The sequence below is a fragment of the Salarias fasciatus genome, chromosome 9 (assembly GCF_902148845.1).
Source record: "Salarias fasciatus chromosome 9, fSalaFa1.1, whole genome shotgun sequence".
Classification (NCBI taxonomy): Eukaryota; Metazoa; Chordata; class Actinopteri; order Blenniiformes; family Blenniidae; genus Salarias; species Salarias fasciatus.
This window is the reverse complement of record NC_043753.1, coordinates 22,613,341-22,638,899: the sequence shown is the minus strand read 5'-3', so window position 1 is coordinate 22,638,899 and position 25,559 is coordinate 22,613,341. Positions and strand designations below refer to the sequence as shown.

General features: G+C 47.2%; 2 protein-coding genes across 7 annotated transcripts in view; one reads left to right on the top strand and one right to left on the bottom strand.

Annotated features, from left to right (window-relative positions):
- The window catches only part of LOC115394103 (zinc finger protein 45-like), a 1,173,573-nt gene that overhangs the window by 290,249 nt on the left and 857,765 nt on the right, over nt 1–25,559 (bottom strand). The gene's annotated exons all lie outside the window — the stretch shown is intronic.
- Nucleotides 1–25,559, top strand: part of arhgap21a (Rho GTPase activating protein 21a) — a 76,828-nt gene that overhangs the window by 39,408 nt on the left and 11,861 nt on the right. For 2 of the 6 annotated variants that reach the window (XM_030099271.1, XM_030099269.1), the window contains exons 1-8: nt 456–807; nt 4,158–4,346; nt 7,221–7,242; nt 17,010–17,102; nt 17,829–17,907; nt 18,164–18,218; nt 20,689–20,712; nt 21,935–23,876. In XM_030099271.1, the coding sequence (XP_029955131.1) occupies nt 496–807; nt 4,158–4,346; nt 7,221–7,242; nt 17,010–17,102; nt 17,829–17,907; nt 18,164–18,218; nt 20,689–20,712; nt 21,935–23,876 (2,716 nt within the window). In that variant the 5' untranslated portion in view covers nt 456–495. Of the gene's footprint in view, nt 1–455; nt 808–3,811; nt 3,821–4,157; nt 4,347–7,220; nt 7,243–17,009; nt 17,103–17,828; nt 17,908–18,163; nt 18,219–20,688; nt 20,713–21,163; nt 21,330–21,934; nt 23,877–25,559 lie in introns of those variants that run through there. The other 4 variants (XM_030099274.1, XM_030099272.1, XM_030099270.1 and 1 more) reach the window with 4 other exon arrangements.

The window sequence follows — 25,559 nt, the reverse complement described above, 5'->3', positions numbered from 1 at the left end:
CCTCGGCACGTGAGTCCGCCAGCGCACGCTGGCAGGCGCACAGCGTCTGAAACTTTTAAAGGCTGGTAGAGGAGAGCGAGAGAGGAGGGAGATGAAGGGGAGAGGAAAGGAAGAGAATTCATTTCAGACCGCCTGGTGTGTGTGTGTGTGTGTGTGCATACTTGAGAGAGAGTTCAGTGTGGTGAGTGGGTGGGTGCGTCAGTCCGTCAGCCAGCCGGGCTCTCTGCAGTGCGCTCAGCCGCTGTGCTCTCCTCTCGTCCGAGTGGAAACATCCTGAGCGTGAGGGACGGCCAGAGGAGCAGCCCCGTTTCTCCGCGCTGAGAGCAGAAGACACAGTCAGAGCCGGACCGAGGAGAGAGAGGGAGCAGGAATGGGCTTCGGCGGAATCTCGGAGTAGACTTTTTTTGGAAGAGGAGTGGAGGCAGATAGCAGAGAATCAGGATCTTCTTCGTCCGTGGCACCCTCCGGAGCTACCACCTCAGGCTGGGCGATGCCATGCTGGCCCAGAGGAACGGGCTCCCTCCGGGCTGTAAGCCGGGTCCTCTGAAGGATCACCCCGACCTGCGGGATGTGGACGTGAACGCGGAGGGATGCTGCTCCCTGTCTCCCTCCCCGACGTCCGGAGGCTGCCCGTGGGCCCGGCTGGCCGGGGTGGACGGCTGCCTGTCCGAGCCCTACTGCCTCTGGTTCCAGCTGCTGGCCAGAGCCTACTGGGGCGAGGTGGAGCTGGGACTCACCAGTCCCAACCGCAGCGTGTCCTGGGCTCGGCTGCGAGAAGCCTCCCGAAAGAACTGCGTTCGATCTCGGGTAAGGGTCTGACGCAGGGATGGAGAGCATCCCGCTTCATTTGACACGGCGAGGCGCTGAATTGAGTTCCGGTTTCTGAAGTTTTGCAGAATACTCATAAAAGATCTGTCCTAACACTGATATGAGAGTCCGGCATATAGACTTACATAGGAGGCATTGGAGCGGGGAGCAGAGGTTAGGGGCGACTACACTTTGTTGTGCCGTCTGAGGAATTTGGTGTGCGTCATCCTGCTATCCAGCAGCGGGGTAGTCCTGTTTCACTGACCGATATCTGCTGTAACACGAGCGCGTCTGTGTGTGTTTGGGTTAGGTTTCGTTTATTGTCACTGGTCCCTACGGTGGTTTCAGAGCGACACTTGTCAGTTTGCTCTCGTTTCCATCTTTTTGTTTCAGCTATCAGTGCGTTCACGTTTCTTCAGGATATATTCTTAACTAATCTTTATTTCCACAGTGAGTTTGGGTGAAGTTCACCGCGGTGCGGCCATTGTTTAGCGTCGTTCTTAAAGGCGGGCATTAAAGGCATATTTTCCAGTGATAAAGTGAAAGAGTGACTAATGTGAAAGCCTGTGGGGAGAGGCGTGTGGAAAGAAAAGGCAAGAGATTGAAAGCTGCAGGAGTGACTCACAGAATAATAATAATAAAAAAAGAAGCAGTTGGGTAAAAAAGCTGAGTCCACACCATTCAAATCCAGCCAAAGTCCTCATCTCAAATACATAAAGATGCATGCAAATGTCCCGTCCTGCAGGCTACGGCACCATATGGCACGGCGCACATCAAACCCGCCGTGCACATAATAGTGAATGTTTTGATGAACAGCTTGTATGCATAATTGATCAGTATTTTTCAGGTGCCTGTGTCTGCAGCAGGTTTACAGTCTTGTGCCTTTTCAGTATCCCTGTTGCGGCGTCGTGGGACTCTCCCGGCAGCAGCAGTTCCTCCCCGCACTGCCTCTCTCTGCTGTATAATTCAACATGTTATATATAGTGATGGAAAGAGTGCATGTGCCTCGGCCAGGGGGCATTTAAGCCTCACAGCTTAGCTATTGCATAATGGGACATTAAATTTTAAGCATGAAATCAAAACAAACAGCGGAGTTACCCTGCGTCAGCTCCTTTCCCTCTCCTCCTCCTCCTCCTCCTCCTCTTCCTCCTCTTCCACTCATCTCATCTTTCCTTTCTCGATTACTTTATGGTCTGTGGCTCAGTTCCAGCTCCAAACCACCGGGTACTAGCAGTGATTTCACCAGTCATACCAATAACCACGCCACACCCATCCATCGCTCTCCACATCTGCTGCTCCCAGACGAGGCGAAAGAGGGGAGATGTGGAGCGAGTCGCCAGAGGGGTGGAGGGGGGAATGTCTTTGTTTTGGATCCATACCTAAAGATGTATTTGGTCAGGGAGGGGCCTACGGAGAGATCTGGCTTGAGGCTGATGTTCTTGGCAGATGCTCGAAGTTTGGAGCCACAGTGGAAGTGTTAGCAGTCACCGCTAGCTTGGTCCTGTGGTGCAGCGGTTCAGCCCCGTCCATAGTTTGACGACATGTGTCAGTCTCTCACCTCAAAAAGCTCACTGCCTTAACAGTCTGGTGAAAAGCACATTACTTTCTGTCTTCAAGAAGTAAGTCGGTACAAATATAGAACAGAATCAAACTTGAGTTCACTAGTGATGTTGCTACATGTGAGTTTTTAAAGTGACCTGTTCTGCTTTTCTTCAGTATCTCGCTATAAATTCATGGTGAAGGGTGTCGAGGCAGAACAGGATCCTTACTACTTGCTAAAGTAGCTCCATGTAGGAAGAAGCTCAGGCCTCAGACTGCTGGTTTACTTGTTAGAAAGTCATCAACTGGTCCAAACACTTCAGCAGCCGGCAAGAGGAGGCTGGTGTCAAATTGCGACTACCGATGCTGCATGCTGGGTGACGCTTCGTTTTAATCCCAGCTTTAGATTCATCGACTTCCTTTAGTTGGTGTGATTTCAGCATCTTTGAGTTCATTGTTTCAGGCGTAACCAACAGCCTCGTTCTTACAAAACACCTATGCTTTGCCGCTAACGCGTGTGTTTCTGTTATGTCGGCACGAAGGTAGCGTTACACAAGCTGAGAGCTGCCAGCGTTTCAGGGATGTTTTCATCCCGTGTTAGTCACAGTAGGAATGTAGCAGATACTTCTGTCATCATGCAAACACGCCAAATAGCCCTGCAAAGCCCCAAATGTGCAATAACTGAAGCCACATGTATGTACGGCGGCGTCTTTGGCGCTCCGGGCAGCACAAATATGACTGAAATGCCTATTTTGACAGATGCTGTGATCTTGTGACTTTCACCACCGGTCAGGAAGAAAGCCGTTTGACTGTATTTGTAGCTGATCTTTCAGCAGCTATCGAAGAGTTGTCAACACTGTCTGCTAAAACGCTTTTAACCTGAAGTCTTCATCAGCGGCTTTTACAGCTCGTGATATAAATCTGACTGCTTTTGTCAAATAAGTTATTCATTAGTGTTAGAAACAATAAAACTGTTTGAGGAGTATTTTCAACTCTGTGAAAATTAATGCTTCTGATTGGAAATACTTACAGATATTTAAGTACTTTTGAGATTTCAACCACTTTTCCTAATCAGTGGATTTACTGTGTCTTTTTAAAATCACTTCAGTGACTGAGATGGGAATAAAATTAATGTGTATGCTTTTTTTAATCTGGGAACGTACGCTTTTTTTTTTCTGTTGCTTCATCCCAGCCGCTCTCTTTACCACTGTACACAGTGACGAGTTTGGACTTCTGATGTGGAAGTGACTGGCTTCATATCGGTCGGTGTGTGTTGCGTCTGCAGCGGTGGTCAGGATCTCCCTGCTGGAATCCAAAGATCATTTTCCTGGGCTGAAATCATAGTTTAAAGGAAAACACTGAGAAAAATGTTTGCGTTACATAATGATATGCTTGGTTCTTTTTTTTTTTTTTACTTTAGATCTTGGAAACTGTGTTGAAAGTAAAGTAAATCTGAGAGCTGCAGCCCTGCGCGGTGGAGTTGTTGTTACCAGTTTTGCCTCGCAGGAGATGGCTGGATAAACCGTTTCAGTGAAAAAGAAATAAGTGCTGCTGTTAGAAACAGTTTAGAGCCACAGTTCTAAGATAACCCTGCTCACCCAGAAACTGGCTCATGAATAGTTTGACTTTTCCGGCAACAATACAGTCTTTGTTTGCTAGTGAAAAATGTGTCCTTGTTTGGTTGCTGGTTTACTTTTATATGACACCAGTAAGCATGTCTGCCACACTGCCGCCTTCCCAGATAATGTGTCAGCAGTACAATTTATGCTTTTTAGATTATTTAAATTTAATATCCTCTTTTTTTTGGTCAGGCAAAGCAAAAGGATGGGCGCGATCAGAGCGAGACGTCGGCCACGGCTTCTCCCGGGGCAGAGGAGGAGCCTTTCTCCTGGCCGGGGCCCAAGACGCTCCGCCTGCGGCGGACCTCGCAGGGCTTCGGCTTCACGCTGCGGCACTTCATCGTCTACCCGCCCGAGTCGGCCGTGCACAACTCGCTGAAGGTGAAGCAGCTTTTAAAAACTTGTCTCGTGGTTGTTTGTCATTATTTATTTTATTATTTTAGTGAAAGCCGAACGACTTTTTGGAGTTCCACAAGGTTCCACTCTCGGACCTCTGTTGTTTTTGATTTCTGTTCATGTTGATGCCCTGCTGTGATTCCACATTTTTCAAGGAATCTGTTTGCTTAAGATATTCTTTTGCCTTTTGTTACTGTTACTGCAAAATAGTGTTGGAAAATATAGAAGTAGAAAATATTTTGACATGAACCAGTCACCACTGATGTACCCAGTCAGACACGGCTTCCACTCAGTGTTTTGAAACAACATGGTCATATAACTTGACTTCTGTTGCTCTACATCACCATTAAACAGTTCTTTTGTCCCTCATCCCAAAATCAGCCTTTTTGCCAAATTATAGGTACTGGCTAGTTTTACACATTCTAATCATAAAATGTGGTTTTTAGTTTCAGTGATTAGGACACATCACATTTATGGGATGAGTTGAAAACATGATTTTGAAGTGAACATACCTTTAAACCTGCGCCAGCTTATTTTCACTCTATCAGAAAACATGCAGTTGATGTTCAAACTGCTGCTTTTGGTTTGTAACGGCAATTTGTCATTAGGAACAAAAGCTTTGAGCAGCTTTTCAGTTCCTTTTAGTTTTAGTTTCAAGTTTAGCGGAAGCCTGTCTCCACCATCGTCAGTATTAGTCAACCACTAAATGAGCTCTAGATGTGAAGATACAGTGAAACCTGTTGATCAGGGTTTCACCATGATAGCCAGGGGCTTGCAAAACAAATAATAAATAATAATGAAGTAGCTGATTAAAAAGCTATGCATTATTAACACATCATAAAAATGAATTCATATTAGGTAAATATCTTATTATATAAAACAACTGGTGAAATCAATGAAATCAATTTTTAAAAGGTCACCTCATCAACCTTGTAATATCCGAAAGTGTTTTCCAGTCCTTATTTGTTGTCGTTTATGGTAAGAGTCCTCCTGCAGAACACACCAGCCACACGGCTGCTGATTAAAAACGAGCGCCTCCTCTAACAGCTCTGTCAACATCGGTGTGTGAATGGGTGAACGAGGCAGGAAGCGTGAAGCACTTTGAGCCTGTAAAGGTTCAAACATGTCGCGGAGGTGCAGTCTGTCTCCCACTGCATCCAGCCCTGTTTTTAATGCCTTTTTTTTTTTTGAACTTGTGTCATCCCACCTGGGAACTCTGCCAGCCCTCCTCTGGATAACATCTGCCCTTTGGTAATAATCCTGACGTTACGGCACTTCCGGCTCCTAATGGGCACAGACTAATGCGGGCTAAAGGGCTTTGGGTGCATGCGACACCGGGTCTCATTTAATGGGGAAAACGAAGCCATGTTTTCGGTCCGCTTTCTCAAAGCTTATCATGAGCCGCCTCGTATTAGTTTTTGTACGTGATAATTCAGGATAAGATGGGTTTACTTTTCTCTGAAGTGTATTTTGACAACCTCTTGTGTTTGCACAGAAGGATTTCCTACAAAGTTAGCATGCTCTGCTCTGTTTATAGGCTTTGGCTGCAGCTTTTCATGTTGAAAGAGGAACTGTGGCACGTCAGGGTTTGCAGACCTTTGTGTAACCACAGAGATAGAGGCGCTCTCCCAGAGGTGCTCTTGGGTATCACTGCTGGGTTTGGGACTCTTTTAAGTTCCGTCTGGTCAGTTTGTGATTTTCATGCAAGATAACTTTACAAAGCAGTTCTTTTTCCTCTAACATAGAAATTCAAGTCTCTCTCTTGTTCCCAGGCACCGATTGCATTTATTTAGTGATCCTTTCATCAAAACAAGCTGTTGTGCTGTAGAGTTGGTCTGCTTTTTTTTTAACAAGCTCCTTATCATAAGATGTGCTTCTGGGAAGCGTTGGGAGTGGAACCCCAGGTCACGATCGCGGCGAGCCTCAACCAGCCTCGGGATTACATAACCTCAGCTGACAGGCGAAGGGGTTAAAACAGCCCGTCATTCTGGCACATTCGTCTTTCCTCATCGTAATTACTTTTCGGGCCGTTTGACTAATCGCGGCGGGAGGATATTGGGGTTAGCGCGGGGAGGGGTCAGGCCGTCTTAGGAGAGGCTTTAGGGGAGCGCAGAGTCTTAAAGAATGCATGGAGAACATATGTGTCAGAGAGCGGAGGCGGATTAAAGCGGCCAGTGTGGAATTTAACTGCAGTCTGAGGGAAATTAAGGTTTTATGTGTTGAGGAAATGGGAGGAAAAAATAAGGTTACGAAGTGTATTTTTTTAATCTTAAAACTGTCACAGGGTGTTGTTTTTATAACACGTCTCTATTTGATGGTGATGAATGCTCTTTTTTCTGTGGATGGTTTTATTTGACAGTTATTAGGATTATTCCTCTTTGATCATTTTTAATAAAGTTTCGTCTGCAACATTTAGGGCTAAGAAATGTTTTTTTGTTTTGTTTTTTTGATTTCCTTAAATGAAAATCGGGACAGTTTTGTGCATGCTTTACATGTTGTTGCATGCCTTCTGCATTTCGTTGTGATTGTGAGGGTTACGGTTTTCATTGTAGATGTCTCTTTAAATAAAAACCCAAGCTGATAATTCTACTTTCATGAAGAAAATTGCCAAATCCTTCACTTTGAGAAACTCTAGCAGGCATTTATGCGTTCTAATTCTTGATGAATGAAACAAAATAATTTAAATTTCGAACCTATATGAATAATGTGCTCATTTTTGGTCTTTTGTGTTAGACGTTATTATTGTTTATTGCTCTCTAATTCCCTGCAACACTCTGTGCAAACAAAAGAAATCCCTAAAAGGTCAAATTAAGCCACATATATTCTGACATCTGTTTTTTTTTCTTTCTTTTCTTTCAGGATGACGAAAATGGCAGTCGAGGTAAGTCTGGGAAAAACAGTTTTTTCTTACTTAATGGCTCCATTAGGAGCAGGGTGTGTGATGCTGGAGCTCAGGTGTTTCAATGACAAGGGCTGAGAAACCATTTACTCCGGACTCGTCTTCAGCAGCTCCCTTGAATGGAAGCTCAAATGAAGATTGACGGTCCATTACGTGAACGTATGCTCACTGCTTGGAGATAGAGAGTGATGCATTTTGATGACTCTGTGTGCCTTTGTTTGAACGTCTCATTAATGCTGATGATTCAGCCCTATCGGTTACTCAATGAAAGCACCAGTTCCAGCAGGGGATGGAGGTGAAGTCCTGAGGAAAGCGTCGCGATGCGGCGGCCTCTGTGCTGTCGAGCTGGCAGGTCGCGCCTCGTCCTGCGTTTCGGTGGCGGTCTTGGAGCTGCATGTGCGGGTTGGCTTGGCGAGGCCTCAGCATTCCTCGGAGCATCCGGCCTGTCATTCCAGGCCGTCAGTATTCTGCTCACGTCTGCAGCCCAGCATGCTGCTCCTCTTCAGAAGCATTCTTAAGCAGCCCTACATCTGCAGGCCCAGACTCACAGAAAGACCCTGGACATCAGAGGAGGAACTCTGGAGCCACGTGTGGCTTTTCTGGCTTTCTGAAGCTTTTCACGCAACTGCCTGTCAGTAAACAACATTCGAAATGTTACCTTTGTCCTGCAAAGGAACTGGATGTGTTGCATTGCAGTGTGGCAAACGTGACACTTACACTACAGGATGTTTCTCTTTTCTGTCAAACAAAATACGTGTCACAGTCTGACCAAAAGTGTCTGGAACCTCGAGTTTCAGACACAAATAACTAGATCCAAATGCTCCGACAAACAGCTGCAGAGAGTGAAAAATGTAAAATATGATCCTCAAAAGCATCCCAGATTATCTTCCAGTGTCAGGTTGGCAGTTCGATACCCCTTCTCTCGCCACACACTGAACCCCGGCTCACCGCCACTGCTGTCTGAAAACACTGATCATGTAAAGCTGGAGGCTGCTCAAGCTGTTTGGAAGTGAAATATAAGTAAATTCCAACTATCGTCTTGATCAAATAATCGTTTGTAATGTCGTTCAAATAAAGATCAGCAGTTTTCTTGAAGTCAGCTTCTGTATTTGTGCTAAAGCAAACCAGCAGTTTGTAGTCTGATGGCACAAATAGGAGCAGATAACCATCATTAACTTGTTTTCTGTGCTTCTAATGGCCCCAAAGTCCTACCAGGTGTGTGTCAGTAAATAATTAAAGCGTGAGCGTACAGTGAGAGTGAGAAAGCCGCCGTCTGAGGAGGGTGAAGGGAGCTCTTTGCGATAAATCTGACTCCTCAACGCCTCTGGACGGGAAATTGAGAGATTCCTGTAAGTGTCCCTCATCATTCCTCCTGGCTTGTGGCGTCACATTCCTCACGCTGCCCTCATCCCAGCCTCCCTAACTTCTCCTCGTCCACCCGTCTCATTCAACACAGGCCTAAAAACATTAAACAATGCACGCGCGCGCGCGCACGGGGCCGCATTCTTGCGTGGCAGCGTTACGCCGTTCATGAAGTCCTCTGTGAGCCTCCGCTGGAAGAGGCCATGTAAAACTGCCATGCGAATGTGTTTGTGTGTCATTAAATCCTGCGCGGTGAGTGTTGGTACGAGGTGAGTAATCATCCTCACCTGGAGACCTTGGCTTCCCTCCAGCCTCTCCGCCTCGCTCTGCGGTGCGGGGGGTGAGACTCGGCGGCGGGGATGCAGGTAGTCGGACGTCTGAAACCGATATGAGGAAGTGTCCCGAGGGCCTACAACCGGAGGAGCTTAACACATCGAGAGTTCAGACTGGAAACAGGAACCAAAAGACTCATGTACAGTATAATAACCACCGTCACATCCAGCGCTTAATAAATCAAAGTGCACTGATGTTGGAATGCTTCCAAAACATAGATGACCTTTACTTCACTGTATAACTCAATCCTGCCTGAATTTTCTCAAGAAGAGTGGTTATAGTTTAATTATATGTGTATGTATATATATATATGTATATATGTATGTGTGTATATATATATATATATATATATATATATATATATATGTAAAAAACTCTTATTTACTTGAAAATCTTCAGTTTTTGCTTCTCTAACGGTGGAGGATTGAAGGAACATTTGACTGCTGCATTAAGAGCTGAGGCAGTATTTATGTGCATACCTTATAAGCCAAGTATAGGACATTTTGAATGCAGTGTAATTTTGTCTCATTCGGTGTCCTGGAAAGGTAAAACTGCTTTTAGGTTGCTCTAGAACTGATCATTCCTAAATTTGAAGTTAAACAATCGGTAACACTTGACTTTAAGCATCCAGTATAACACATTATAAGTAGTTATAAACACTCAAACATGATCACAATGCTTTATAACTCACTATACAGCACTATATAGCATAGGGTTAGGGTTAGGTCCTGGCATTGTGATCATCTATGAATGTTTGTAGGTACACGTGTTAAAATGGCATTATAATGCTTTATAAATGTACTTATAATGTGTTATACAGGGGGGCTTCAAATAAAGTGTTACCAAACAATCCATTGGATCCTTTGTGTTTGTTATAAACATTGTAAGTCAGAGGACTTGATAAAAAACCTTGTGATGAATTCAAGGTCCGGGGCGACGGCAGCACCGCCTCGGTGAGAGCAGCAGGATTTTTAAAAACCCTTTTGAAAAATTTGTTGAAATGCAGCAAAGAAATGAGTTTTTTTTCCTCCTTTCTTCGTGAAAGCTGTTACATTTCCCGTGCTATTTATGAGAAAATTCATTTTCAGAGTGATTAGGTTCGCTGTCTCTTGTTGTTTCTGAAATACAAAAAGTCATCATCTTGAAAATGAAAACATTCAGGTTACTTAAACGGTACGATCTTGGGGAGATGAAAGATATCTTTTTTTTCTTTTAAACTCACTTTAAAAACACAATTTTTCAACAAAACCGTTGGTCGAGTTTCCAAAAACTGCAGTATTTTGCCTCTAAAAGCAGAGAAACTTCAAAGTAAAGTAACAGCTCTTGTTTCCATTCTATTCTTTGCATCTTTATTCTTGATTCAACTAAAATTCATGACAGGTTTTTTTTTTTAACTTCATTTCCTGATCAGTTTCACAACCAAAACAACCTACGATCGCATTTGGCCTTCTTCCTTCTTCACCGGTTCATGAAGAGACGGAGAGAATCGGCCTCCGTCGTGTTTCCTACACGTGGTGCTGCGGCGTGATTTCTAACAGATGTCCACAAATTGTTGTTGTTGCTACGTGACAGCCGTGGACACTGCTGGTCACAATCACAGTCGTGAGATCCAAAACATTCGTAACATCATCGGCAAACCATGTGGACACACGCACAAACACACACACAACACACACACACACACACACACTCGAACTCAGACAGATAGTAAGTCCCATGTGCGTCTTTATTTCAGAGTTAAAAGCAGAGGTTGCTTTCTGCTGGAGTTCGGTTCACACTGCAGTGTGTTTGCTTGACTCCGGGCATGTGTGTGTGTGTGTGTGTGTCTGTGTGTTTGTGAGTGTGTGAGAGGAGGAGGAGGAAGGGGAGCGACTGACCGCATGTTGACTAGCTGGGTGTTGCTGCTGGAAATACTTCAAACCTCCAGAAAGCACAGACACAGCGATGTACAGTATGTATGCAGTTGCGTTCTGGAAAGATAAAAACAGCGTTCCGTCTGAAACGTGGATCTGTTTATTTCCTTTCGCAGCATTTATTTACATGCCAGTCCCAAATCTTCCTCTCTATCTCACTTCCTCTGTGTCTCTATCCCCTCTCTCCCTTCCCCGCATGGCTTTTCTATTCACTTGTGTATTTTAGTAAGTTTTCCAGAGGGTTGAAATCCCAACGCGGACGGTTTTTTCTGGTGTTTATGAAACCGTGGCACCACGGCGCAGCCGGGGAAGCAACATAAAAATTTCTCCATCTGTTCAAATATTTGTTTTTCATTCAATGTGAAACTTCTCTGTAGACATTTCTTTGTTTCCTCCCCTCTTGTTCTTCTCTTTTTTTTCCTTGAATTTCTGTTCTTTCCCATAAACTCTGCAGAGGGGACGTAATGCAGCACAAGCAAACAGAATTCCCCCGTATTCTCCAGTGGGCTCATTCGATGCCCCACCTTCTTTAACAAAGCTGTGGCCAGAGTTTTGTCCCGTTTCATTCTCTCTCCCTCGGTCTGCTTCTCCCCCTCTATTTTTTGCTCTTTCTCATTTGGCCCGTCATTGAACTCATCAAATGCAGTTTCGTTTTAATCACACACTCCTTCCTTTTTTCCCCCCTCCGTTTCTGTTTCGCTGCGAATTTCATTCCCTTCAGTGATTCATACTTGAGTAAACACTGACGTGTAACGCAGCGCGTCGGTTACGTTAAAACCTCCAGCTCGTTCTATAACGCAGAGCACTTCCTGAATCTGGTCTCAGCCGAGACGTTCCCACACGAGCCCGGTGATCGCGTGCTGCTCGGACTGAGCGCTGCCCGTCGGCCGCCCACTAAAGTCAGTTCACTTCCACTTCAGCTCCACAGCAGCTTCAGCGGACATGAAGTGCTTCAGTTGGGCCGAGCTGATCGCGTTCTGATAGGGAAATGAGTCGTTTCACGGAGAACGTGGACGGTTTGAAGACGGTTTGCAGCTGCATCAGTGGCGGTGGAGGCTGCCGTCAAGCTTTGTGCTGACGGTGTTTTTTGCTGTCAGAGTGACCACGAAAAGAGGAAGTCAGAGTTTTCCACTCCAGGATTATTACTGACGTCTGTTGCTGCTGCAGGCTTAGGATGCATGAAGCAAGTGCAGCTTTGGCGTGCACTTGCATTTTTGCCATTTTTGTGGTGGTTTTAGGTGTGATTTTGAAGAACGCGAAGGCTTTGGAATATTTGGTCTTAATGTCTGATGCATTTTCCATTCCTCTCTAAACCTAATTAGGCTCAGAGTTCGGCTTGTTGCAGGTATGTAAAAAGAATTAAAAGAATGTGACGAGGCACAGGAATAAAGATCCTGACGTGCGACCACTTAAACAACTGACAGCAACCACTTCCACACACATTCAGCTCCTGACATTCACTCCAAGTGTTGCTGTTGTACAGTTTGGAAGCAGTTGTGAGAAAAATCTTATACAGTGTGTGCCGTACGGTTGTTATTGTGCTTAGAGTGTGTTGCTGAAACAGCCTGAACGAGATGAAAACTCACTCTCCAAAAAAACACGAGCTGCGCTTTTCATGCAGTGCAGGTCAGCACTGAAAACATCCAGGGAATTCATGGTAATCTCGCTCTGTTTGGACTGGCCTCGTGCTCCAGGTCGCTCAGGTCCAGCTCAAACTGCACATTATCTCAGGTTGTGTGAGCTGCTAACACCGCAGACCTGCTTATTTGCACCGTGCAGGCATTTTAATTGCCCGCACTTGTTGGACGCAGCATTTCTTCACTGCATTTGTGAGTTTGCAAAGCTTGTCTGTCCGTGTTGTTGAGCTGCAATTTAATTAGTGCTCATTGAAGAGTTTGTGCTCTAGAAACTAAGAAACAAGCCGAAAGCCCATCTGTCTGCAGATGTTTGTCATTTGTTCCCTCAGTTCACCTGAAAATCCCCCAGTTGGCGCGGCTTGCGAGGATGTGGGTCCGTCGAGTGTGTGACTGAGGTCAGGAATGGGCTGAGCAGGTGCCTGAGCGGAGTTTAAGCTTTCAGAGCGGAGTTGTGTTTGGACCGGTGTGTGTGTGTGTGTGTGTGTGTGTGTGTGTGTGAACCGTATGCAGGAAGCGTTGATGGGAATGGAAGAGGCCGAGGCAGAGTTACAGTATTTATTTTCAATCCGGCTTCTCTGACTCTGAAATCGCGCTGTCTTTGAAGGAAGTTGGATTTCGCGGATTTGTTTGAAGTGTACTCGTGCTTTGACCTTCCCACGCGACGGGGGCCACTTTCTGCCGTTATTATGTGCATTTTCATCCTTCTCAGCTGGAAGCGAGCGGCCACAGATCAGCCATCCGATCACAAACCTGTGGTGTGGGAACTGGTCGACACGTTTGCGTGGTTTCTCAAGCGTTTTTTTGTTTCTCCCCACATTTGCATTGAAAGCGTTTGCAGCCGTGAGAGTGACACACGCGGTAAAGAATCGGACACGGAGCGGTATTACGCCAGAGTTAATGTCAGCGAGTGGGCAGCGCGCCCGGCCCTCTGTAGAATAACATTATCTAACCCGAAACAACAGGGGGAGCGGGGGGCCGGCCCTCACAGCCGGGCCCAGCTGTGCAGGCGGGGCGGAGTCCAGAGAGCAGCGCTGACGTTCGCCTCTCCGCTGCACACCACCAGGAAATATGCAAGTCATGTTTGATTAAGTTGGCACTGGAGCTTACGTGTGTTCACCTCGTCGCAGCCTTCAGCTCAAGCATTTCTATCTAGTTCCAGACAAATGAATGAGAATGGAGGCGTTATCGCAGAGGGAGCAGATTTTGCACTAGATGGTTTTCTGCTTTTTCTTTAGTCTTTAGGCTTTTTCATTTGCTGAGAAAATAAACAGTGCAACGTAGTTACTGTGATCAGTTTTCCAAGCCCAAATATCACACGCCATTCTCCCATTGGTCGCCCCGCAGGTGATCCGTTCCCACTAATCAACATTTAAATGGATGCAAATTTAACCCCAGTTTACCGAAGAGGTGTGTTGTGATTGGCTGCCCATCCCTCTGATGTTGCTCAGTATCCATTCATCTGAATAATGCATAACACATCAGAAACCTACTACAGTGTGATCGGCTGGCTGGTGTCCAGTCACGTCACACTGGGATTACACATCATCTGTTAACTCAAGTCATTCTCATCATCTGTGTGTGTTTTTCTTTAATCTTAGGGAGATGATAAAGTTGTAGGGTTTGGGTTTCATAAAAATGCAGTTTTTAATCGATATTCAGGAATTAACTGCACTGGATTAAAGCATCTACAGTTTCATACCCTTCAAAAGTAAACATTACAATCCCTCATTCACTGAGCTCCATAAAAGTTAATTATCTACTTTTTAACTCCTCCTTACAAACACAACTATAAAGATATATGTATGATATATTTCAACTGGCCTTGTAAGTTGGCAAGACCTTCATAAAACACATCCTAAATCTACCAGAGTCTAAATCTAAGTCTCCAGTGTTTGGTCCACCAGTAAAACCTTTTCTTCAAGCAGCACCCAGGAGTCGCTGCTGTGGTTATTCAACTCCTCATTTTGTGTTTTCGGATCAGCCAAAGTCATTTGGAGACTGCTGTCTTTGCATTAATCCACGCAGTACTTCATGCTAAGACAGTTGGGAGCATTAAAAAAAAAAAAAAAAAGAATATCCAAAGCTTCAGATTTCCACATTTAATCCCGCTCATCCAGCTGCAGGCGCGTGTGGAAACTTCCAGAATCCAATTTGTGCTGCAGAGTCGGAGCTCAGCGAGATTGGCTGGAGATTGTGAATCTAAGAGAGAGAGAGAGAGAGAGAGAGGGAAGGGGCAAAATGTGGGGAGACATCTTTACCTGCAGGTCAGGCATGGCCCGGATCGTCTGTATTGTGACTCCTTCATGCATCAGTGCAGGTTTTCATCCCGCTGCAGCGGCAGCTTTGTGTCCCGCCGTCAGCTGCTTGGCGGTTTGTACTCATGTCAACACAGAACTGACCTGCAGCAGCAGGATTTAGTGTCTCTTCACAGCCTCTGCTGCCGTCTGCTGGAGCAACCAGACGCCTGCAGCTGCTGCTGGTGAAGCCGAGTGGATGTTTTGTTAGGTTCAGGGGGAATAAACAGATTGTGGATGCAGTGAGGCTCTAAACTCACACTGGCTTCTTATTTTTCCTCTTTTAAGTTTTACTTAATGTATTAAAATAAATGTTTCTCTGCAAGCATATTGCATTCATATCACCAGAATACAATTACTGTTTTATTTTCTTCATTCATTCATTTATTTTAGTATTTTTGGCATTTACTGGTTGATGGCATGTAAGTACATTTTACAGGCTGGTTGGATTTACTCTAAGGGAGCTGAATCGTACATCTCAGTCTACTGCCGCCGCTGGTGAGGTCTGAATAAACCAATAATCAGCCAGATATCATTCAGACTGTATTTACTGTTATTTTTTTTGCTTCCATTAGATATTATCCTCCAGATAATCTGTAATTTAACACATTGCCTATAGTAAGCATTAATCCCATGTCATGTCATTTCCATCCACTAGGGGGATATAGAGTAATGCAGGGAGCGATCAGCTGTCATGGAGGAGGAGAGGACATCTGAGGTGACACACTTTTTAGTGTGTGACGTTCCCTGTGATTGGTTCTGGCAGCAGACACGATGTTTATTATTTTTGTGGCGAAGGGTGGGTGTTCAGGTACCAAATGTTACTGAAGCAGCGAAGCAAACCTGCGCCTGCTGTTCAGGACTCTGCAGCGAGCCGAATGTCTAAATGCTCGGGGAGGAAGTGTGCGAGCTGTGATGCTGCTCTTCCTTCAGGGTGTGAAAAGCGATTAAGGCTTATGGCTCAGGAAAAAGCATTTTCTCTGCCTCGGTCTGATTCCCGAGCACGGTCCTCTTGTCTTTATCAGTTTATTGCAGGGTTTTCTCCTTCTCTGTACTCATATTTTCGACATAACATCAGCTGCGTTTGCTCTACCGCCTTGCCTCGTCGCACATAACGCAGCATTGCATGCTGGTTGCCTGATTTTGCCACCACATGCGGCTGTGTCGGCACGCTGTGACCTCTCCACGCTGTCCTCAGCACTGATGAGCTCCGGTCTGACTTTGAGCGAGGGTTTCCAGATGAGTGATGAGTTTCGGTCTGATTTTAGAGACAAATTTGCCCGTGTGTGCTCTCTGTCATGAAGCTAGCCAGAAATGGAAAATAACACATTTTTTGAATGCTTGGTCATTTAAAATAAATGCAAGAAAAACATGTTGATCAAGGTTTTCCAGCAGACTTTTTCCAACAGACGTACCAAATAATTTAAGGTTCCAGGTTCTCATTTGCTTTCATTACTCATACTGGCATTGTAAAGGGCGAGGCTTTAAACTCTGTGGCGCAACTTAGGGCTGTAATGTTACATTTTATATTACAAGTTTACTGCATTTGACTTAAAAAGATAGTGAGTCTTGCTGTGGGGAAACCAAGACCACCGCACAAGCAGGTTCAAGCTCAACATGGGGGGAGCACAAATTTATAATAAAGAGGGATGGTGATTAAGAAAACATGGCTGACTGAACAATATACTCAAGATTTTGTTTTAACAGCCTGGATCTTGAGATTTCAGTACATTTAGTGCCTACGCTGCAGCCTGAAAATAACAAGAAACACTGCAGCATTGATTTCAGACACACATTGAGCTGATCAATAGTCTAACCGCTTCCTGTTTCCTTCAGTCTGGACGGCTGAAACGCTGCACCTGAGCTCACTTCGGCTCATTCTGGGAGCAGCCAAGGTGATCCTGGGTGAAGTGTCGGGGTGGAAAAGTCCCCAAGATGCAGGTCTCGAGCAAAGAAAGTATCCGCCAATCTGCACAGCGCACACAATCTGAGCCACAGAGCAGAATTTAGAAGCTGCAGCGCTGTGATGGACTGAAGGACAGATCAGTGTTTAAACACAGAGAAGCTGTGAGGTTTCTCGCCGCTGAGCTCGGCCTGGTTGTGACTCCACTGCTGATTCTCCTCGCTGTGACCAATCGCCTCGCTCTCTCTCTCTCTCTCTCTCTCTCTCTCTCTCTCTCTCTCTCCTTCTCCCTCTCCGCCGTTGCCAGGGAGACAGAGGAACCGTCTGGAGCCAATGGACACCATTTTCGTCAAGCAAGTGAAGGAGGGAGGCCCCGCCCACGGAGCTGGACTCTGTACAGGTGCACACAGACACACACACACACACACACACCCCGGTGCACGCCGTGTGAGAGCCGGCAGATTCTCATGATCAGCTCTGACCGTCTCACATTCGGCCGTCGCAGACTGGCAGGGTTTCTCGCTCTGGTCTGCGCTGTAGGTAGTGACGCCGCTTCCTCGCGAAGCGCCAAGCCAAACAGATCCGGGTTGCAGAATAACAGATGCCTCCCACACGGGAGGGTGAGCGGAGTGTAACACAGCCTTTGCTTAATTCTGTTTTTCTACGTCTCCCTCTCTTTCCATTCACTCGATCAAATATGAATCACTTCTAATTTTAAGCAGCAGAGATAAAAATACTCCCGAGAAAGTCGTTTGTGGTTTAAAAAAAGCTTTTCGGAGGTGTTGTGTGAAGCTGAGCACTGCTGCCAGGTTGGCAGTCTGTGCTACAGGAAATGTTAAGTGGTGGGGACAAGCCCTCTGCGCTGTCTGCTTTTATCTGCTCGTCTCCTCTCCCGGGACGCCATGAGAGCAGCGTTTTCCCACCGTTATCTGGGTTTTACCTCGCCTCTCTTCCTGTGAGATGGCCATCTTCAGAAAACTTGAATGGGGACGAACCCGAACGCACACACACACACACGGCTCTGGATGAGAGTTTGCGGCTGACGCCGTTACTCTTCTCTCGACCGTTTTCCTGAGCTGCTGCTTGGAATCAAACCCCTGCTTTGTGTCGTCGTTTTGCCCTCCAGGGGATCGGATCGTGAAGGTGAATGGGGAGAGCATCATTGGAAAGACGTACTCACAAGTCATCGCTTTGATCCAGAACAGGTGGGATTTAACTTTTTTAACCGAGCCTAAAGGTCTGATGTGTCTGCTGCATGTTTGCGGTCTAATGGCAGCAAACGCTTTGTGAAAAATACCCAACAATAATTTTCTCTGTTGCCAAAAGGCCGCATTCAGCTTCGCTCCATTAAACTGCAGCTATTAGAGGATTTATTCTACGTGGAAACCTGTTTACTTGTTGAAGTGTGAAAAGTTCAAGCCCCATTTTTTTTTTCTTCTTTTTTTTGTCTCGCTCCGGCAGTGATGCCTCGCTGGAGCTGTGTGTGATGCCAAAGGATGAGGACATTTTGCAGCTGGTGAGCATTCACTCGTTCATCCATCGCCGAATATTCAAAGTGCTCAGTAAAATGTGCTATTCAGAAGCGTTTTACAGACAATACATATCCAGCACACTCACGGTTCTGGTCATCACAGCTGAGTGGGAGCTCGGTGTAACCTCACCTGTTTAACAGAGAGCAGTTTTCCCACACAAATAGACATTTAACAGCTTATCCCACACGTTTGACTCTGAGTGTATTAAAAAACAGACTCAAGATGTTAATATATGCTGCTTCTCTCATGTGAAATCTTTAGTTTTTATTAGAACTTCAAAGGAATTAAACGCAGATCGGATTGATGTTGTGAAATTTCGTAAGTCAGGGCGGTTTCTCAGTGTCCTCCACTCAAAATATCAAAATGAAGCTTTTTACATCTGAATTCTCCTGAAGGAAAGATTTGGTATGATAGAAATGATAATCTTTATTCGCAGATCAGCAAAGTTCAAGGTGCACATCGAAGTAGAAATCGTTCCTCCTCAAACTGCTGTTGGTGACTGGAGGGTAAATCCACTGATTAAAGTCTCTTTTTTTCTCTCCTTATCAGCAGTGAGTGCAAGTCTTCCTGCTAATGCAGTCAGAAGTTTCTGTTCACTCTCTGAAACAGAAAATAGATAACGAATGAGAAAATGAAACAAAAGACACGTGACAGTGTTTATGGCGTGCAGAAGCTGTTTTATTGATCTGAGTTGTAGGTCTTCTGCAACCATAAAGAGGGTGGTGGCAAATGGCCCATACAGCTGCAGTGACAAAATAAACATGGTATAGACCAAGCCCGGGCGTTGAATGGCCTGCGTGCCCTTTGGCGCTGTCTGGCTGGATTGCGTAACGTTCAGCGGGGAATTACGCATGAAATGGAAATTGGTGTGCACGATGCATGTGAGGCGACTGCTTTGCATTTGGGCGTGTGTTTCCCCGTCGTGGCCGGTTTGAAAGGTCACGATTTGAATCAGAATACAACAAAACACAAAGGAATAGAAGAACTGATGTAACGTGTCAGCTTTCATCGGCCCAGACCGAGTGGAACTTATCGTTCTGTAATGAATCTCTATTTGTGACGTTTATCCTGGAGATGATGCTGGAAGTGTCAGAGGAGCGGAGCTGCGCTCCCATCGTAAGGAGCGAGGCTTACTGTCAGGGTTCAGGGCTCCACAGACGATAAATAATAATGCTGCCTCACTCGTCTCTCACCTCGTTCTGGGAAACTCTTTCTGGACGCGGAGAGCCGGCTCCCTCTGTGTGGCTGAATTCCGCGCATAGCTTAGTCATTTTGGCTGCAGTTCTACCCAAAGCCGCAGAAAGTTGCTCTTGGCGTTTTGGAATGAGTCTGAGCGCTCACAAGGCCGATGGATTTCAGTGAAGCAATCAGCTGTTTGTCCTCCTTGAGGAAAACAAAAAGTCAGAGTGGATTTCAGTTTGATTGTTTACTGAACAGCTCTGCCTGAGATCGGCATTCGGGATATAAACTACAGTCAGTTCCGAACGTATAAAAATGCCCTTTAAAGTACTTTTTGATGGGAATAAGTGAACAAAATCAGCCAGTGGAACAAGTCAGAATTCCCCTGGATTAAAATGTGATCTGTGGATGTACAACAGAGTTTAAATCCAGAAGACATGACAGAGATTTTGGTTTGGATCTGCTCATTGTGTCAAAATAAGGCAGTTTTCATCAAGAAGTGTGTTTCCATTTCACACCCCTCCCTCTCTGCTCTTTACATGTGATCGTTCTAAAGCGTATTATAAGTTGAATATAAGCAGTGATCCTTATATGACGATGTCTGACGTTGAGCATCACTCTTAAAGTTTATCTAGTTTCTTCTAAGGACACAATTTTCTTTTTCCCAAACAGCAGAACTGCTTTAAAAACTGACATATTAAATGTGTAACTTTTTCTTCAAGGCTAAATTTGAACAGATTTTACCTCCAGTCTGGAAAATAACAATAGTGCAGTGCTTGACGTGATAAAAAGCCCATACTGCGTCTCTGTTTGTCTGTTTGGTGAGATGCTGTCGACCAGAGGGAGCGCAGCTTCAGTCAGCTGACGCCTCTCTGAACTCTGTTTACAGCAGCAGAAAGTAGCACAGATCAGGCAAACGCCAGTGTGTGATAGGAGCAGCTTATATCGGATGAGCGGGGAGCTGACAGGGACGCAGGAGAAAAGATGCTGGAGGAGCCGGAGAGGGGGATGGCAGGTGAGAGTGACGGAGGGAGAGGAAGGAGGATCTGACGGTACTGGAGACGTGGAGTCGTTGATGTGAATGATGGCACAGCAGCAGATCTGAGATGGGTTCTCTGTCCGGTTTTCCCACAGCAGGATGCTTCTTTACATTTGCTCGTGTCAGAGAAGTTTCCCTTCATCGCGCCTCTCTCAGCTCGCTGTGCTCACCTGTTTCCTTCTCTTTATTCCCTTCTCTCTCTCTCTGCTTGCCCTTATCTAACCTGTGGACTGCAGTTTTCCAGGGATATCACTGCTCTGGTAAGGCGGCAGACGGTGCTTACTAACCCACTCACCATTCATTACACCACATGAGCACATGTCAGAGCTGGCAGACGGGTCAAACACATCCCCCCCCTTGGCAGTGCAGGAGCGTATTCGGATTGTTTTTCGTTCTCATATTATGAGGAAAACCGTGCGTGCTGCGAAACCGAATGGTTTAGTCATCTGTTTCCCCGTACTTTCCACAATCGAGCAATGGGTTTCTGGTGAGCGGCGCTGCCCCGTGCAGACCTTGTGGGAGTCGCCCAGCAGCCGACGTTAATGCGGCTGTAACCTGACACTCCAGGTGGAGTGCTATCGATTAAAGTCCACCGCTCTCCCTGTCATTTCCCCGAGAGCCGGTGTGCTTGAAGGATGGCAACACTCCACCTCCCATGAGGAGTTTTTTTTTCTTTTTCTTTTTCTTTTTTTTTCCTGAAGCCGGTGCTTCAGTGGAGAGAGCGGGATTCGAGTGTTCATCTCCCAGTAGCTCAGTTTTAAGACTGTAGAGCTGTGGAGCCATGCTAACAGAGGTAGCGTTAGCCAGCAGCGGCGGGCGGAGGAGACCCCCGTTCACGCTCTCCTCTTGTCTCCGGGCGCACTCTCCGGTACCAAAGGTGGGTAAGAGCCTCCGCCAGCTTTAACGCCGCTCTGGCTGGAACGGGGTTTCTGTCTGAATCCTCTCCAGCCTTCTTTCGCTCCTTATTTCCTTCCCTGGCACTCTGTTTTTCCCTCCACTTATCCACATCTGGTCCGTTTCAGGGTGGTTAATTTGTGCCATGGCACACTGTTACGTCTGCTCGCTGTCTCCCAGGAAAAACAGATTTAGTAACTGCTGAACAGAGATGTTTGAAGGAAGAATGACCCTGGGGGGGTTGTGTCTGCTGTTCATGTGCTGCTCATCCACTGCCAGTTCTCCATCTGTCATTTACAGCTTGAGGAGTCGCAGCAACAAAAACACTGAAGGAAATCTGGTCTTTTTCTTGTTTTAATATCGTGAGCAAACATGCTTTCACTGAGATGTGAACATCTCCAGTCACTTACTGTTAGCACCTGAAGGGAAAACTAAGAAAGAGGTCACGCTTCGTCTGGCTGGTTATGTTTAGATTCGCAGCGCAGCAGAAAGCTTTTCATGCTCCTGTTGGGTCTTTTGGAAAATCTTGAGTTATATTCTGTCCCTCTCGTCTGCCCGAGTGACATGATGTCCTGTAATCTCTTGCAGGCGTATTCCCAGGATGCATACCTCAAAGGAAATGAGGCATACAGCGGAAATGCCCAGAACATCCCCGAGCCCCCTCCTATATGCTACCCTCGGATAGAAGTGAAGGCTGCGGGCATGGCCCAGCCGCCGGAGCCCGCCGCGGCCAGCGAGGGCCCCCGAGGGCCCGGCCAGGGCGCAGGACGGCAGAGCTACCGGGTGGAGATCCCTGTCCCGCCGTCTCCTCCTCCGCCCCAGCAGACCGTCTGTCCTGAGGGCGCGAGGACGGCGCCGATGCCCGCCGACGCCGTCGACAGGGGGTCCCGGGTGGCCCGGGCGGGGCCCAGCCACAGGACGGAGGAAAACCGGTGGCCCTCGGCAGATTCAGGCTCGGTCAGACCCAGACCAGTCATCCCCTCGGTACCCGGGGGGGCACAGCTGCAGTACCCCTCCTCCCATCCCACAGAAGCCCCGGCCTACGCCCCTCCCGCGACCTCTCGACCTCCGGCGGTTTACAGCGACGCCCTCTCTCCTCCCGTACGAGCCAGTCTCACTGCCACCTCGCCGGAGCCGCTGCCCGCTGCCATCTCCCCCAACGCCAACCACTGCTCTCCCTCCACCGCCTCCCCCCACCAGAACATCGACTGGAAAAACTACACCACCTATAAGGACTACATCGACGCTAAGAGGCTGCACACGTACGGCTGCCGCACCATCCAGGAGCGCCTCGACAGCCTCCGGGCGGCCGCCAACTCCAGCTCCGCCTACACCCAGCAGCGTACCCCACCCCCGGTGTGTGCCGGGCAGCGGGGGGCGTCGGCCTCACAGGTCCGACGACGGAGCGCGTCCAACGACCGGGGGACGGACTCGGGCAGTCCGGGCGCCGCGGCGGCGGTTCCGTTACGCAGCGTCTCGCAGGAGAAGCTGGGGACAGAAAGAACAGCGCCTCCCAGGAACTGGCCTCGCAGCGCTTCCCAGGATGCCCTGCCTTTCTCCCCGCCCACGGGGGTGCCCAAAGCTCGGGCAAGGTCTTGTGACTACCTGGGCCAGCAGCAGCAGCAGGGAGAGCCGGCCGGCGGCGGCTCCGGGGACAGGCTGGGGCTGCAGGACAAGCTGCCGGCGTGCCGGGGGGAGGACGGCCGGGTGGGCAGGCAGGGCTCAGGCGTGAGAGCTTTACCTCATCTGAACAGGACTGTCTCCGGACAGGAGGACGACGGGCGGCTGGGCGCGGCGTTGAGCTCGTCTCCTGCTGCTCCGGTGTTTGTTAAAGGTACGACAGACTCTGCGCTGACGCCGCGGACAGACGGCCTCATCATGAGGCCGTCACGTCTGCCCGTCAAGAACTCCATCTTGGACCCTTCGCCTGCCTTACCCGCCGCTAAAGCCGCAGATCCTCTGAAAGACCAAAGAGTTAGCATCCTGGGCAACCACCTGGGCTACCCCTCCCCTCCTCACCTGCAGCTCAGGGGCAGGGCGGACAGTCTGAAGATGGAGAGCCGGCCGGAGTCTGGGCTGGGAGCCAGATCCTCCTCTTGCTCTGGTCCCTCTTCTAAACTGCCTTTGCAACGACAGCTACAAAGCACAGTCTCCACCAATTCCTCCACTCCCAACAGCACCATGACCCAGAAGCCAAAGGTCAAAGAGTTCTCCAGCTCCACCGGCACCCTCGTACGGACTAACGGTGGCATCTCAGAGGGGGTCGAAGGGCCTGACGCCACGGTTGTCGTCCTGAGGAGGGACAAGAACTCTGCGTCGGCTCACATCCGTCCTCCCTCCTACGTGCTCGCCGTTAATGACAACCTCCGAGGACTGATTCACAAGTCTCCGCCGCTGGTGAAGGCAGGCTCTGCAGATGGAGCCATGTGCTGGATGTCCAGCGACAGCAGGGAAAACCTCAGGAGGCTCGGCGACATGAAGTCTGGCTCCAACAACCTGGACGACTCCCTGGACTCCATCCCCTTCATCGGTAAGCTTGATCCAGTCTCTGCTCCTCACGTTTTCTGTCAGTCATTCACAAGATTTCTATATTATTCCAACATTACGATCTCTAAATTTGGTCCAGAAATGTAGCCTGTAGTTAAATACTCAAGACATTTATCTACTGATCAACAATTTTTTTTATTTTATTATATAAACTCTTAACTTTTGTTGTCATATTGACATTTTGCTATGAAAATACTTGATACTGGTAGAGGTTAAACGGCCCTCTGAAAACTATTCACATACATGAAATTTCAGTTTTTTTACTGTTTAATAATTCAAAAAAAGGATCAGCTTGTGTTGAAATGCCTGCATGGTTATACTGTGTGTCATCTTATTTCTAGTCTGTAGTGTCAGCAGACAAACTCAGAACCAGACTACAATCCTCAGCAGGAATGCCCTCGGACTCCGTGGTTTCCCCAGCTTCTCTTTAGTGAAGGCTGTGAAGCCCCTCTTCCTCTTCTCGTGACTTGAAGCCAAACACAGGCAAACATAACGAGTCTCACCAACTTACAAAGCGTTGTCCTTTAAAAAAGAAGCAATAGTTTTCGAGGTGTGTTCTTGATTCATGGCTTTCAATTAAAAAAAATCATAATCAAATGATCTTGATCATCATAATTTATTTCTTTCCCAAAGTCAGAGTTGGAAACTAATGCTCCAAACCATACATCCTCTCATATGTCCCAGTCATCATAGCTGAAGTCGATTCAGAAACACAGAAAATGTAAATAAATGCTTTTGAGCCATGCACCGCACTGCGTGTCGTTCGGATGCAGCGCTCCCGGCCCGTGGTGTGGGTTACAGTCACAGAGAAATATGTCCTATAAATATTTAAAGGCCAAGAGAAATCGTTTCCTTGTGGTATTTTGAACTCTGGGTTTGACATTGTGTCAGGATTATATGACAACAGGACACTGGACTGCAGGCAACCATGACGTATTCAAGACGCCCTTTTGGCATCTGAGTAGGGCGGCACAGTGACATACAGCACAGGGAAACACACACACACACACACACACACACACACACACACACACACACACACACACACTCTGAAATGTCTCGTATTTCCCCCGGGGTTGAGCACCGACAGAAACCTGAGGACGTCGTCCTAATGGACTGTGACATAACGGAGAAATGAGAGCATTCCTGCAGCAATCTGCTTCAATTAGATTTCATCGTACGCTTCCAAACAATACGTTCAGCAACTGCCGTGCATTAGCCGGCTGCCGAACATTTGGTTGCTGCGAGCAGAGCTGCTAAAATACATGCAAACTGTCACGTCCCCTCATGTTTCTGTTGTTTTTTCCGCCCTCCAGCCATGTGGAGCTGAACTCTGCATTTACATGTTATGGCTTTTAAAAATGAAGCTTCATTCTGTCCTCATGTAAAGTGAGTTTGCAGTAGAAGACACGTGGTTTACTCTCACTGCACCCGGTGAGGGCGGACGGACGCAGACGCTGCTCAGCTCTCACTCATTAGTAGATTAGATGTAGAAATGGGAAACCAGCTCACCTGGTTCAGTCCAAACAGCACCCATCCGTCGTTCTTCCGTTCAGATGGATGTTTCTGCACTGAGGGGGAAAACTGGAGAAAACCCATACATGCATGAACATGCAAAAGTCAAGTTCAGATCAGACCCGGATGCAGCCGCTTTCACCTTGTATCG